The following is a 15,524-nucleotide window of genomic DNA, read 5'->3' on the forward strand; positions in this document are numbered from 1 at the left end:
TTGTTCTTTGCTTTGCAATGTGCAAAAATAGCAATAAACTTGACTTTGCCTTTATTCGCCCAGTAGTCCTTGATGAAAAGCAGTGGGTGCTGTCCATAGTAGATTATCACCGCTTAAGGCCCCGATATACTTCTGGACCAGTTCTTTTTCTGTCTTCGTTCAGGGCTTAAAAGAATCAATTGTATACTGTTTGCGAACATTCAGACACGCCACACCGCTGTGGAAGGCGTTATGAGGAGCATTTAAATATGAGGACGCTACATGTAAAACCTAAACTAATGTGACATTAAAATGTGTTATCAATGACTTTATGCCTTATTCTAGTAGAATTCACATGAGGTCAGTAAAAGAAGCTTTTATAACCGCTCACTGATGATTTTAATTAATATGCAGTTTATGCAGTAGAAAATGTTTAATTTGTCTAGTTTACATTCTGAATTCATGACGCTAATGCACTAACACACTATATGCGGCCATAATATGCGCTGATTTCACTTTGTTATTGTAAATTTTGATGACTGATACTACTGCAAAGATAGCTGTGTAAAAGAGTGTTAATGGGCAAAATACAGGCAAAAGAATGATGATAAGAGAGGCATCTTACTTTAGACAGATGTGTGAATGGCTTTCGCTGCAGATGGCACATGAGTGAATGGGCATTGAAGAGTATTTTTTTACTCTTTTACTAGATTTGATTCCTTTTATAGACTGATTAAAAAAAATTGCATGTCATGGTCTTGGAAAATGTCTCTATGCGAACGATCGTACAGATGTAGGTACATTTGCACCAGCTTGCCAATAATTCTGCACACTGGTGTGTTTATGTTGACAGATCTTGCCTGATCGAACAAAGTAAACAAAGTAGGTGGAGCTTCAGGTCACACCTTCCAATGACATGGACCAATGGCAGTAAGAAGGTGTTTAGCAACCTGTTAAAAGTTTGCCCCAGCGAACTGTTACAAATCACTGAAACGAACATAAAAACACCTTTTTGGACAGATTTTGTTTGAAATGACATCACCATTGTTCTTTGATTTCGTATAAGTATATCAGGGCCTTTTCACTGCAGAAGAGACCAATTTGCAGAGGCTTCTGCTGGGTCTTAAAGTCATCATTTTATGCGGCTGGCTAAAATGTCTGCACACGGAAGTCGAAATTCTTAAAATACTTTATCAACGCACACCATAAGGCCTTGTGCGAAATACTTAATACACACTTCGCATGACTGACCACAATAACACACTCACACTGTAAAAACTAATGCTAGTGTAATGTATAGGAGTCTGACTCAAAATCTCTCTATATATCTCGTCCCCGTGTTGTAGGATCCAGCCGGTGCGGTCTGAGCCTGTTAGCATGCCTGGATCCTCTCGCCTGGTGGCAGATTGTAGAGGCCAATCCACAGTCATAGATACTGGCTCAGGTAAGACCACTGGCTCTTTTGCTTTCTCAACTGGATTTAAAGTTCTGAAAACAGTGTGATTTATGCAAGATTCATCTTTGCATAGCATCCTTGCTTTCACTCGACTTTTCTGAATCAGTCTATTGCCCTCAAGTCATAAGTTAATTTACTAAGTCCTGGACCTTATTTACTTTCTTAATACAAAGAAAATGAAGTATTATCTTTGGGATATGGCAAGTCAATGTAAACTTGAATTTAAAATGGGTTGTGAATACCATTTCATATTTACTTTAAAGTACATGGTATGTTACAAACATTTCTGCCTTAAGAAAATCACCAGTCCAGTTTCATTCGTTTAATAGGCTTTTTGTAACATTTGCATTAGATTAGACTGATCTTGTTTAAAGGTATTTTGATTCCACTTCTTTTTCCTTTCATTCATCCAGTTATAATGTTAGGATAATCCAATCAACAGAGATCTGGTCAAGCTTGCACTTCTAAATATGATACTTCCCCATTTTGAGCCTCTACATGTAGATAGACTGTATAAACGAAATGAGAGAAAATCAATTGCTGAAAACCAAAGTTCACTGCAGTCTTTGCTCTTTTTCAGTTGCACTGTGTGATATTCTGCTGTGTATGCTAATACATATTCCTGTACGGCACAGTCTTTCATGTTTCATTGAAATCAAAGCACATCTTGCTAGCTGCATTTGCAAAGCTCTTAAATGTGATTTGTCAGTGGAAGGTAGGCCGTGACGACTGTTGTGATGTTTACTGCACAAACACATTAACTGTATCTCACTGTCAGTTTTTTTAATCTTTAAGATAGGGCTGACTCTTTGTGGTGTCTTCAGATGTACCTGCTGTTCCCTTACATCTAGTGACTTCCTGTCAAGAAAACTGTCTCGTAAGCATCTTGCATTGCCACTCCTCTAAACCCTCACCTCCAGAAGAAAGAAAGTAACCATCTTTATCACAGAACTTGCAAACCCCTCTTCCCAGTCATCCTCATCTCCCCTCCCTCTCTCTTTCTTTCCATCCCGTCTGGAGGAGAGCTGCAGGAGTCTTCTTTATGGGCTGATGCTTATCAGTCTGTGTGTGATTGCTCAGCTCTCAGGGCTTCAAGCAGTGTGGCGCCTCCTCTTATCAGTGCTCATCGCTTTGTCTTTGTGCCTTCAAAAGACTTGCACAGCCCTGTTTGTCCTGCGGAGATGCCCCTCTTCTGCCGCGATTTAACTTTTTGTCTCTGTCCCTCTCTAGTCCATGCTGTCCTGTAGGATCTGATATACCATTCTTCAGGACTGTGTCCCTGTCTTGCTTATAGACCTCAGGGTAGACTCTGTATGGTCATACGGCACCAATGAGGCTATGAGGCTATGAGGAATAGATACATAGTTCAGTTGTTTTTTTATTGTTGTTTTTTGTGCAGATAATATATTTATTTTGAACTTAAAAAAAAAAAAAACTAGTGCTGTCAGTCCATTCATTTTTTTTAATCGCGATTAATCACATAATTTTGTGTAGTTAACGCGATTAATCGCAGATTTTGAAAGTGCTGAAATTTTACTATATATACAATACTTCATTTCTTGTCAAAATGCATTTATTTCCATCTTAGGAAAGAAATCAAAACAATATGTAGAAATATAATGCTTTATTAACATTTTTCAAACAAAGCCTTCCACAATATAAAGACAATGTGATAAAATAGCACCAATTCAAGTAACATTAAACATTTCCCAAAGTCTAAGTGGGAGTTTAACTAATTGAAAGAACTAGTCCCCATATAGGTTACATAATTATTGCAATGGGCATTAAATCCCTTTAAACTGTCATCCTCCACAATATTAATTTTCCCTTAGACTGTGGCTATCCGCTTTCCTACAGCAATTGTGAAGCTGTGTTCATGATTCGCGTCAAAGGGGCAACGCTAGCGTCGTGCGCTGCTTTAAATTCACCATGAAAAGCACTTGCAAACAAAAACGTCTCATTCTGCGTTTTGGTGATCAGATTTGGTGTGCTGCTGTGGTAATTAAAATGTGCCTTACAAAGGCTGAAAAATACTTGATTTTTAAAACATGTCCCATCTGTGTTTGTTTTGTACATCAAATAGTGTTAAGAGCTCCTTTCTCCATCATTTTTATCACTGACAGGGAAGCACTGTCAGAGATTCTTTTATTTACTGAGATAACAACCTCCGCAGCGCTATCATAGGATAGAGGATATCAACAGTCAAGTAGTGTGTTAAGACTTAACAAGGTTACCCCATGTGACTCTACCCTCCCTTGCAACCGGGCCAATTTGGTTGCTTAGGAGACCTGGCTGGAGTCACTCAGCACACACTGGGATTCGAACTATCGAACTCCAGGGGTGATAGCCAGCGTCTTTACCACTGAGGTACCCAGGCCCCCAATTCTGACAGCTCTAAAAAAAAAAAAAAAAACACAAATGTTTCACTTACATTTACCGTCAAGCATTTTTTAAATGTTTTACTTTTTATCAATTGTCCACTGTAATGATGTTGCTGGCACTGGCAATGACAAAGATGATGACCATGAAGTAAAGAACCCAAGTGCAAATTTATTCCAACAGTGTAATCCATAAACCCTAACTACAAACGGAAATAAAACATAAACTTGGCTTGACATAAACTTGAACTAACAGCCAAAGTTACAACAACAATACCTGACAATGGACAATGGAAAACATGAGGGTTAAATACATGGATATGGGAGAACACATGACAAAGATAACCAATAAACACTAAGAACTCTAAACAAGATAACGAGACAATAAACCAATGAAAACAAGACACATGAACATGGAGAGAAACATGAAATTACATGACAAGGGAACCACATGACATGAAACAGGAACTAGATTTTCAAAATAAAAGACATGAAAAACATGAACCAACAAAATACACATGACATATCCCCCCCACACCCGACGCCCCAACACATGAACAAACACACAAAACATGGCATCAATCCAAAGTTCTATAAGGAGGTGGGGGGGGGTGTGGTTCTTGAAGCGTGGCTAGACAAGACATGACATGGCCTGGCAATGGAAAGTGGGGCCCTGAGAGGCTCGAGGGGCAGAGCCGTGGAAGGCTGGGCCATGAGAGACTTGAGGGGCAACACCAGGGAACTTGGTGCCCGGAGAGTAGACAACGGCTCAAAGGGCCATGGTTTCGGAGAACCAAAGTAGCGCCCAAGGCTCGGAGGTGGAGCTGGGGGATCGGAGGACAGAGGCGGAGCCGGTGGGACTGAGGACCAAGGTGGAGCCATATGGAAGGAGGTCCCTGGTGAAGCCGCAGGCTCGGATTGACAAAGGGTAGCTGTGGGATTGGAGAGCTCAGGCGGAGCCAGGTGACTGACTGACCAAGGCAGAGCTGGAGGGACGAGGGACCCTGGAGAAGACGATTGGCCGAAGGACCACGGTGGAGCCAAAGGGACATAGAGCCAAGGTGAAACTGAGGGCTCAGAGAACCAAGGCAGAGTCCAGGGCTCGCAGGATCTAGGCAAATTCGGCGGATTGGAAGTTCCCCATGTTTTATCCTGAGGAAGCATCCGTAGGGTGGGCACAAGGGCAGGAACCTTCTCCAGGTCCAATAGCTCAGATGTGGCTCTGACATGGCATGGAACAGGCTGAGGCATTGCTGTGACATGGCATGAAGCAGGCTGAGGCGTTGCTGTGACATGGCATGAAGCAGGCTCAGGCGTGGCTGTGACATGACATGGAGCAGGCTGAGGATCCAGGGCAAAAGATGGCACTAGCTCAGTGACCATGACGAGGAACTCTGGCTTGGCGGCCATGACGAGGAACTCTGGCTTGGCGGCCATGACGTGAAACTCTGGCTTGGCGGCCATGACGTGGAACTCTGGCTCGGCATCCGCCTCCCCCACAGTGAACGTAGAACCAATAATCTGCAGGGCGAGGTCGATATACTGAGCCAGGTTGTGGGTACTCTGACCGCCTGGCATCAGCAAAGAGATTGGCTCATTTAATCCAAAACGGAAAATGTCTTTGAGGGCAACCTCATTAAAGTCCACCCGGCATGCCAGAGCGCAAAAGTCCTCCACATAATCCTCCAGGGGATGATTCCCCTGACGTAGGCATGGGAGTTGGATTGCTGGGTTCATCTTTGTGGGTCAGGTATTCTGTAACGATTTTGCTGGCACTGGCAATGACAAAGACGATGACCATGAAGTAAAGAACCCAAGTGCAAATTTATTCCAACAGTGTAATCCATAAACCCTAACTACAAATGTAAATAAAACATAAACATGAACTTGGCTAGATATAGACTTTACATAAATTTGAATTAACAACCAAAGTTACAACAACAATACCTGACACTGGACAATGGAAAACACGAGGGTTAAATACATGGACATGGGAGAACACATGACAAAGATAACCAATAAACATTAAGAACCCTAAACAAGATAACGAGACAATAAACTAATGAAAACAAGACACATGAACATGGAGGGAAACATAAAATCGCATGACATGAAACAGGAACTAGATTTTCAAAATAAAAGACATGAAAAACATGAACCAACAAAATACACGACATCCACAAATGCACAGGAAACAAATGCACAACACAAAACATGCTAAATTAAAAAAAAAAAAAAAAAACTAAAAACAAAACGTTAATTTTAACATACTAATAATTTTTTTACATGTAAAGTTGTATATGTTAACAATAATGCAGTATGACCTAACATGAACTAACAATTTACAATTGTATTTTTGTTAAATTATATTAATCAAGATTAACACATGCGGTAACACTTTTTACAATAATGTTCCATTTGTTAACAACAATAGTTAACATAACCTAACAATGAACAATACTTTTACAGCATTTATTAATCTTAGTTAATGTTAATTTCAGCATATAGTAATAGATTTTTTAAATTAAAAGTTGTATGTGTTAACATTAGTTAATGCACTATGGACTAACATGAACAAACAATGAACAATTTTATTTTTTTAATAACTAACATCAACAAAGATTAATAAATGCTGTAAAAATATACTGTTCATTGATAATTCATGATACCTGGTGCATTAATTTAATTGATATGGTAACACTTTACAATATGGTTCTATTTCTTAACATTAATTAATGCATTAGGTATCATGAATTATCAATGCAACAGATACAAATGGTTTTAACAAAACAAAAACAATGTACATTAAGATTCAACTTAAAAGGTTCTTTGGTTGTGTTTGTATTATCAAAATGTTCTTGGTTGGTCATAGAGTGTTCTAGATCACGTGAGGCCATTTAAACGACAACGTTTTCAACTTAAAACAGAAAACTTTATGCGTTTTGGCTGTTTGTTTACACGACAATGCCGTTTTGGGGCCTGAAAACGCAAACATTTGAAAACGGGTTTCAAAGTGCATGTTTTTGAAAACGATGCCATTATCGTCTCCGTGTAAACATAAAAAAACGCAAATTTGTGAAAACGATGATGTCATGCGCACGGGTATTACATGTTATATAAAGAATGATGGATTGATAGGCATCAATTTGAGATGTATAATTATCAGTATGAATACTGTTGTCTGTGCAAATAACAATAATCAACAATTTATTAATTTGGAGTGTTTTGTATGGAGTGTGAACATTGTACAGTAGGCAGAACCTGCAATTTGAAAATCTTGAAATTAATGTATGGATTCAGATGGGAAAAATTTATTTGTATTTTAAATGTTATTTATTTATTTACTTAATTTTATTTGATGTACCTTTACCCTGCAATTCATTCACCCACCGCTTATGTATATAGCCTATAGACAGAGATGTGATATTCAGTTATATGCTTAGAATATGAAAACATGAGACAGTGAAAATGCATGTTAGATCCAGTGTACACAAGACCTCTCTCTCCATCAGAAGATATCCATATATCAGAGTTCTGTCTGATATCCAAAACCAGTCGACATCAACAGCTTGTTATGTTAACTTACTCTCCTACCAGCCCAAGAGTCAGCAGGGGGAATACAGAAGAAGGCAGGAGACAAAGTGATGGTAAAAATAGCAGAGTTTTCTGAATTATCTCGAGAGTTCAGTCTATAGGCATGCGTGCGAGTACTTCAAAACAACGTACGAGACATTAAAAACTACAGTAGCGGACTACAGGACTGTGTTTGTGCTGCTCAAGATTTTGAGTTTATTGGCGCTTCTCCAGCAAAGTAATTGTAGTAATAAAGCAACCTCATCGTCCGTCCTGGCAAAATGGCTCGATGCTTTCGCCATCTTCATTGTTTGTATTCACCGCTCTGTGTTACTTTACAAAGTGACATCGTCGACTACTGGCCTGGCATGCATAATACAGCATTTTTAGTCATTTTCGCAGATCCATGTGAACGGGGATCGTTTTGACAATGTTGTTGTCTGTACACAAAACTTTTAAAAAAATGCAAAGGAACATTTTTTCCGTTTTTAGTACATCGTTGTCGTGTACACGTACCCTTAATATCACAACCCATGTTTTTTGTCAACTGGATTTCTTTTGGCATAATGTATTTTCAATGTTACATCATCTGAACAATCGACACTAATATATTGACTACATCTGTCCTTCACTGCCTTATATTTACATAAATATTGAAAATTAAGACAATTTAAAAGATGCCTTCTACCATGACTAAGGTCTGTTGTTTAGGCTCAGCAGTTAAGTGACTCATGCCTGCTTTTGTGGACATGTGGTCTTTACATGCTAAAGTAAGTGCTGTAGGCAGATCACATGAAAATATCACAGCTAGACTGGCTGTTATGTTTTTACGACTGTTACTCTGCTGTGTGTTTTTGTGGTGTCCTTTGTGTTATATACCACCCCTAAGGGAGTCGTGGCTCCGTATGGCCATCTCAGCCGGATGTGTGCACTGACACTAAACCCCCCATAAACAGTGCCCGTCTTCTTGACACAGCATATCAGTAGAAAGAAGAATCGCAGATCCACTGTCTCAGCTTCCCAAAATCAATCAGACATGCAGCCGGCATTATCGATACTCCTATCTGGTCCCCGAAGCGTCACCCTGGCCCCGCTAGACTACACAGCGTATTGTGCAAGGGAAGACAGGAGGCGCTTAATCTATTTGAACCTATGATAAAGCGAGCTGGAACACAAGTCTCTTTTGATTATATTTTGTTATGACTCAGTAGCAGAAACACCCTGTCATTTGTTCAGCGAGAGCACTTTTCCTTCCTGGCCCACTTGTTATGTGTGTGGCGTAGCAGGATAGCAGGGGCCTGTCAGAGATCAGGAGATGAGCGGGCGACAGTGCACGAAAGATGCTGGCGTTTATGAGTTTGCTATCGTGTCCTGGTAGAAGTTGATGATAGCTGCAAGTGTGCCTTGTGTTGTGTCATGGGCGATGATGTGTGTTTTTGCTCATCTGTATGAGTGTATTGTTGTTATAGTACATCACTAATCTACATTACCCATTAAACAGATCTCTGGAATACTTGATTCTGATTGGTCATTTAGAATCAATATGTCTGAATAATGTCCGCACATTCGAGGATAAAGTGATATTTGGCCAGTCATCCAGGTATTGCGAGTCATCTTTCTTGTTCTCGTTTCACTCTGCGATCTCTAAAAGTAAGCTAATGTTATAGTTTAAACTCAAATCAATATTTCCTGTCCATTTAGGAATCAGTCAGGCGGTCATTTACGCAATATAAACACCAACCGAACTCTGACGCAAACCTGAGGCTGAATTCAGCTGTTTCTGGTGACTCTGCAGTCTCTTTTTTTCACATAGTAATGTATTTTCAACAAATCGTTATTTGATGTCCATTTAATTATTTATTTGCTTAGTAACTGTGTAATAAGCAGGATAAACTACAGTCAGCTGATCATAACCACAAAATATTGATTGAAGACCCCTTACATAGTGACCGTTGTCTATAGCAACACCGTATAACTGACCACTCCTCTGGGCAATCTAGGTTTTCTACATAGCTGTGCTCCTGTTCTATCTCTCTCATCACTCTAGGGTTTCTACAATGAAGCTAATGACATAATTTCAAACTCAAATCAATATTTAATTTCCATGTATTTATTTAGTTAAGTTGCTGTGTAATAAGCCCTTACTTAGTTGCAGTCAGTGGCCAGTGCTGATGGCCATTATCACATCGATACTTATCATCGCCAGAGTGTGGCTGCCTGGTGTTTTTACGTATCTACTACCCTCACATAGCCCTCAGGTGCAGGGTGTATTTGTGTGTGTGTGGGTGTGTGGCAAGACAAAGCCATCTCTGTGCATTGTGTAGTGGAGTATATAGTATGCTCCTCTGGGCTGGTTGTGCCTTCAGGCCAGTAAGACAGGCCTGATCGCTCCCCTGGTTTCCTCTCCCAGCATGGCTGAACGCTCATAGACCGGGCACCTGGACTCTGCCTGCGTCCAGCAGTAATGGATCCTCACCAGTGGTCTGTAATTACCTAGATGGGCATAAAGGTGGCTTGTTGTTGGAGATACTGTGCACATTCAAGCCAGAGGGATCTTGACGCAGCTCAAGGAGGTGCCTGTGCCACATGATCTCCTTCAACATTGAGAGATGTTTTTGAGCTGCCTATAGATTGGGGAACCGTTCCCGTGACCCAGAACTCTTGCTGCCGCCCTGACCTGTCTCTTTCAATAGCGACTCGCCACCTGCCCCAGGCCCCCCTCTCCGCCACACTCACTGACTCCATTATTCTGCCCCTGACCTGGTAGTCCCCACCACAATACAGAGGCTGCCGCGGACGCCTGGCTAGATTGGCAGAATCTGCCATCTAGATCTGAATGTGAAAGATGCCATTCTTATCATCCACCTACTGTCGAGGCCCAAAGCCCTAATCTACCATTGCCATCTCATTCCCTCCTATTTCTCTCTCTCTCTCTCTCTCTCTCTCTCTCTCTCTCTCTCACATTCACACACACACACTGTCAGTGTTTTTTTCAGTGCTTAATTGCCATGATTTTTTTGCATACAATATCGTCAAAGCATCAATACAAATAAAAATTAAAAACAGTGATAGGAAAAAAAAAAAGGTGCTATTAATAATAATATGCCTACATATATGTGGCACACACACACACACATACACATCTATGAGATGTGCTGGACCAACAAGTCAGATCCATGGAGGCTCCACCTCGCAACTTACAGGACTTAAAGGATCTGCTGCTAATGTCTTGGTGCCAGGTACCACAGAACATCTTCAGAGGTCTTGTGGAGTCCATGCCTTGATGGGTCAGAGCTGTTTTGGTGGCACAAGGGGAACCTACATGATATTAGGCAGTCCAAGCCACCACAACACCACCTGCTTAATATTATGTAGGTCCCCCTCGTGCTGCCAAAACAGCGCCAACCTTCATCTCAGAAAAGCATTCTGAGCTGCTATTCTTCTCACCACAATTATACAGTGCGGTTATCTGAGTTACCATAGACTTACCGAACTAGTCTGGCCATTCTCTGTTGACCTCTCTCATCAACAATGTATTTCCATCTGCAGAACTGCCGCTCACTGGATGGTTTTTGTTTTTGGCACCATTCGGAGTAAATTTTAGAGACTTTTGTGCGTGAAAATCCCAGGAGATCAGTAGTTACAGAAATATTCAAACCAGCCCATTTAGCACCAACAATCATCCATGCGATTATCTAATCAGCCAATCGTGTGGCAGCAGTGCAGTGCATAAAATCATGCAGATACGGGTCAGGAGCTTCAGTTAATATTAACATCAACCATCAGAATGGGGAAAAAATTTGATCTCAGTGATTTGGACCATGGCATGATTGTTGGTGCCAGATGGGCTGGTTTGAGTATTTGAGTAACTCCTTCAATACTGTTTAAAAAGCATCCCAGGGTGATTCCTCAAGAAGTTGGTTGAGAAAATGCCAAGAGTACATTTCTGCAAATTCTAGGCAAAGTGTGGCTACTTTGAAGATGCTAAAATATAACATAAGCTGTGTTTCTGCCCAACTATTTTTATGCACATTTTCAAAATTCCTGCTGAGGCATGGACTCCACAAAACCTCTGAAGTTGTCCTGTGGTACCTGGCACCAAGACGTTAGCAGCAGATCCTTTAAGTTCTGTAAGTTTCAAGAAATCCTGAATGGAAATGCTTGATATGCAAATAAACTCTCAAAATTCACATACAATTTAATGTGTTTGGAAGAGGTGGATTTTCTAGAGTTTCGAATGAGTTAAAATGCACATTAAAGTGATGGAAACGACTTATGAATGATGACGTGTCATAGACATTTGTAAAGCGCGATGGCAGTGCACTCGTTGGATGGTATAGGTGTGCGAGAGCTTGAAGTGACTGGCTCAACACAAGGCCTGACCAATGCACACAATTCTTCAAATGTAGCCCTGGTTAGTCGAAAGTGCTTCACCCTCAGATCGTTGATAAAGTGGGTCCTCACAATCCACCAGAACTGTTTTGATAGCGGGTGCTCCCAGGTGTATGGAGGCTGTCGGCGAATGGGAATAGCCATTTGTGGCCTCATTATGTGAGCTATTGCACTTATTCTGTGACGTCTCCTGTCAGCATTTAATAACATAATGTTCAACTGCTTTATTAAAGCAAATAAATAAACGCATCTTTTCCCCGAAGAAAAGAGTTCGTTCAGCTGCTCCATGACAAAAAGGTGGGCTCCGTCAAGATAATGTGCATATACAGTTCATGGAAATGTGCAATGTTTTGCATTTTTTTTAGTCGAATTTTCAGAAATGCGCATTAAAAATGCTAAACATTTTGATAGAAACCCAGCTATAGTTTTGATTTTATTTGGATTTTTTTAATCTCAACCTTCACATACCATTTCTGTTATTCTGTAGTTTTGTTGACTTTACTATTATTCTAAAATGTGAAAAAAATAATAATAAAGAATCATTAAGTGACCCCAAACTTTTGAAAGGCATATATATATAATAAAACAGAAAAAATGACATTTACGACAATAACAACTTATACTTCAATAACAATAACTTAACCTTATACTTAAATATACTCTCTCTCTCTTTCTCTTTCTCTCCCTCTCTTACTTTCTTTGTTAAACTTTCCTTTAGATGAAATCAACAGTATTTTATGTATGCATTCTTTTCGGCTGTGAAGGGAGAACAGAATGGTTTGAGCACATGGTGGTTTTTTATTTTATTTATTTTTTATTGAACAGTTTAGTATGTTTAGTAATAGTTTGTCTGTAGACTTGCATTGAAGGAGCGCCCCGAGTCATATCTAGGGACCAAAATATCATAGAGACTTAAGAGTGGGCTCCTCTGACTTGGTCCAATAATCAAAAACTCAGAACACACCTGAAACCACCTACCAAGGCCTTTGCAACCACCCAGAATACCCTAGCAACCACATAGCAACACAATAAAAAAACAACTGGAACATCTTAGTAACCCTATAGCAACCACTTACAACATCATTGTTGCATCAAATTTTAAATGTGATAGGACAACTCACATTTTTACAAAAAGTAAAAATATTTTTGTATAACTATGACTGGCTCTATATGTGCGAACTGAGGGCTGCTTTGTGTGTGTGTGTAGTGCCAGGGGCAGGAGCAGCTGCTTTTTAAAGCGACTGAATGGACAGCAATGTGTCAGGCATCTGCTGTGTACTCGCTCAAAGCTTTTACCTCTGTAGCGCTGCAAGCCACTCCAGCACACACCCACACGTGCAGTCTACATCTGAACCCCCCTCTCCTCAACCTTCATACACTGATAAATGACTGGGTCACTAAGTTGTATTTTAGGATCGGTCTTTTGGATGCTTTCCAGCCTCTTTTTGTTTGCTTGAACTCTTCATCCATGGCCATTATAGGAGTGGGCCTATGTGCATTTGTGTGTTTTGGGGGCCTTATTGGGTCACATCTGGTCGAGTGGGGTAAGATGTTGAAGTGTGATGAGGTGACAGGAAGGACATGTGCAGACGTTGGCACTTCAGGTGCCATTAAGATCCTTACAGCCATGATGGCAGACGCCACTGGGCGAGTTGTAGACCCTTCTCACCCTGACCTCAGAATCTTAGTCTTACACCTAACCTGTTAATTCTATGTTAATTCTAACAGATACAATGTGATGAGATTTGATTTGATTTAAGAATTGTCTGTCCACAATCAAAGTGAGACTGCTGTGCATTCCATCTCAATCACAGCCAATCAGACATATTTGATGTTTAATGTAGTTATGAGAAGCATGATTTTGTTCCAATATGAGTTCAGAGTGGCCGGGACTTCCAAGCGATATAAGTGATTATAAACCAACAAAGTGTTCTGTCACTTTAGCCGTCACGGCTTGTTAAGCCAGGTTTACGCATATGATTCTGGCCATTATTTTGTCAGGGCAAATTTCTCTTGTCATAGGGAAAAATCGACCGTCTTTGATTGCTAAGTGTGACATGTTCACTGACAGCCGATGCAATGAATCTTAGTCTCGGTTGAAGTTCTGAAAAATTTTGTGATTAGAAATTTTGTGTCACGGTCATGCAGTGTTACTGCTCCCATGACAGATGAGATTAAACACCCAATCAGCACTGTCAATCGAGACGATTGGGTCCAAAGTCTTGGCTACAATGTGTATTGTACAGTCTGACAGACAGTAATGTCTTACAGTGTGCCATGTTTTTTACACAAAATCTACTAGTATCATATTGTACAGTCTGACAAGCAACGATCGTAAAGCACCATTTAAATCGTACAGTGTGCACCCGGCTTTTGGTCAAAAACTCGGAAGTGGAACCTTAAAGTGGCCATTCATACCAAACGCCTGCTTGCATTAAGACAAGCAAGACAGAATGCCATGAAAGGGCAGAATGCAGGAGTCTCAAGTCACGTTTTTAACAGTTAAATTTAATTTTAACCTGACACAGCGATGACCCCTTAACTCTTTTCATTTTTATCGTGTCGCTTCTGTTTAGAGCATGGTGTACCATAGCATATAGATTCATACATACATGTCTCCTCCTACTGAAATGATTCCCATTCCTGTCTCAGCGATTAGGATGCCTCAGCCTGTGAAAGTACAGTACATACTTGCTTGAGGCGCAGTGTGTTCTGTCTCCATCCTGTGTGTTTTTGTTGTTGCATGTGTGTGTGTGTGTGTGTGTGTGTGTGTGTGTGTGTGTGTATGTGTGCCCGCGTGCCCGCCTGCACGCTTCTGACAGCCTCAGAAAAGCACAGCTCTTAGTTTTGGTCACGGTGTCCCTACCTGCCACGTCCAAACGTACCAGCGCAGTCTGACAGGGGGGGTCTCAGAGTGACGGGCCATCTCCAAGATAGGGCCACAATTAAAAGCTAAGAACAAAAGCTCTCCTCGCCGAAGTGTGGGCGTCAGCGACTCAACATATGCCCGCCGCACCCAGCACAGCCCTCCAGACACTAATGGAGTCTGACAACGTCTCTGCACGAGGCAGCATTATCTTCCCCCAGCATGCACTCTCACTCCATAATGTATTGATCGGGCAGCTGCGATGGTATTTTTTACACCTCTGAGATGGCACCTGATGTACGCCACTTCATTGAGTCATTACGGCGAGCGCAGAGCAGTGTTGAGAAAGAGCTGTTAAAAATGAATAGAGGATGAAAAATGAGAAAGCCGTCCATCAAAGACCACCTCTCCCTCACTGCTCTCCAGTCAGGAGACAGCAAGTCTGTTGCATTTGTTTTGTGTTTTTTCCGATTGTCCATGTGAGAAAGCGTTTGTCGTAGTTAATGATTTTATGTATTTGTCACCATCCACAGTAATGATGTTTATAGCTTTTTTATCTATATCTATATTTTTATCTATATATTTTATTTATTTGTGGAATAAAATTAGGATAATTTAATTGGCGTTCCGAATATCCAAACTTATATCGACCTCATATTGATACAGTATTTCTTTCCCTTTTTTTGATTGTCTTTGATTATCTTAAAGGGATAGCTAAAACAAAAACCCCAAAATACCCAAAAATGATAATTCTGTACTTATTTAATCACCCTCATATTGTATAACCAAACCTATATGAATTTCTGTCTTCCATGGAACACAAAGGGAGATGTTAGGCAGAACTCAAAACTTATTTTCCAGTCCAATAAGAGCATTTATT

General features: G+C 40.6%; 1 protein-coding gene across 5 annotated transcripts in view; it reads left to right on the forward strand.

Moving 5' to 3' along the window:
* Positions 1-15,524, forward strand: part of bcas3 (BCAS3 microtubule associated cell migration factor) — a 329,405-nt gene that overhangs the window by 142,160 nt on the left and 171,721 nt on the right. For all 5 annotated transcript variants that reach the window (XM_051666123.1, XM_051666124.1, XM_051666125.1 and 2 more), the window contains one exon: positions 1,326-1,423. In XM_051666123.1, the coding sequence (XP_051522083.1) occupies positions 1,326-1,423 (98 nt within the window). The remainder of the gene's footprint in view (positions 1-1,325; positions 1,424-15,524) is intronic.

Source organism: Myxocyprinus asiaticus, chromosome 31 (genome assembly GCF_019703515.2).
Source record: "Myxocyprinus asiaticus isolate MX2 ecotype Aquarium Trade chromosome 31, UBuf_Myxa_2, whole genome shotgun sequence".
NCBI lineage: Eukaryota > Metazoa > Chordata > Actinopteri > Cypriniformes > Catostomidae > Myxocyprinus > Myxocyprinus asiaticus.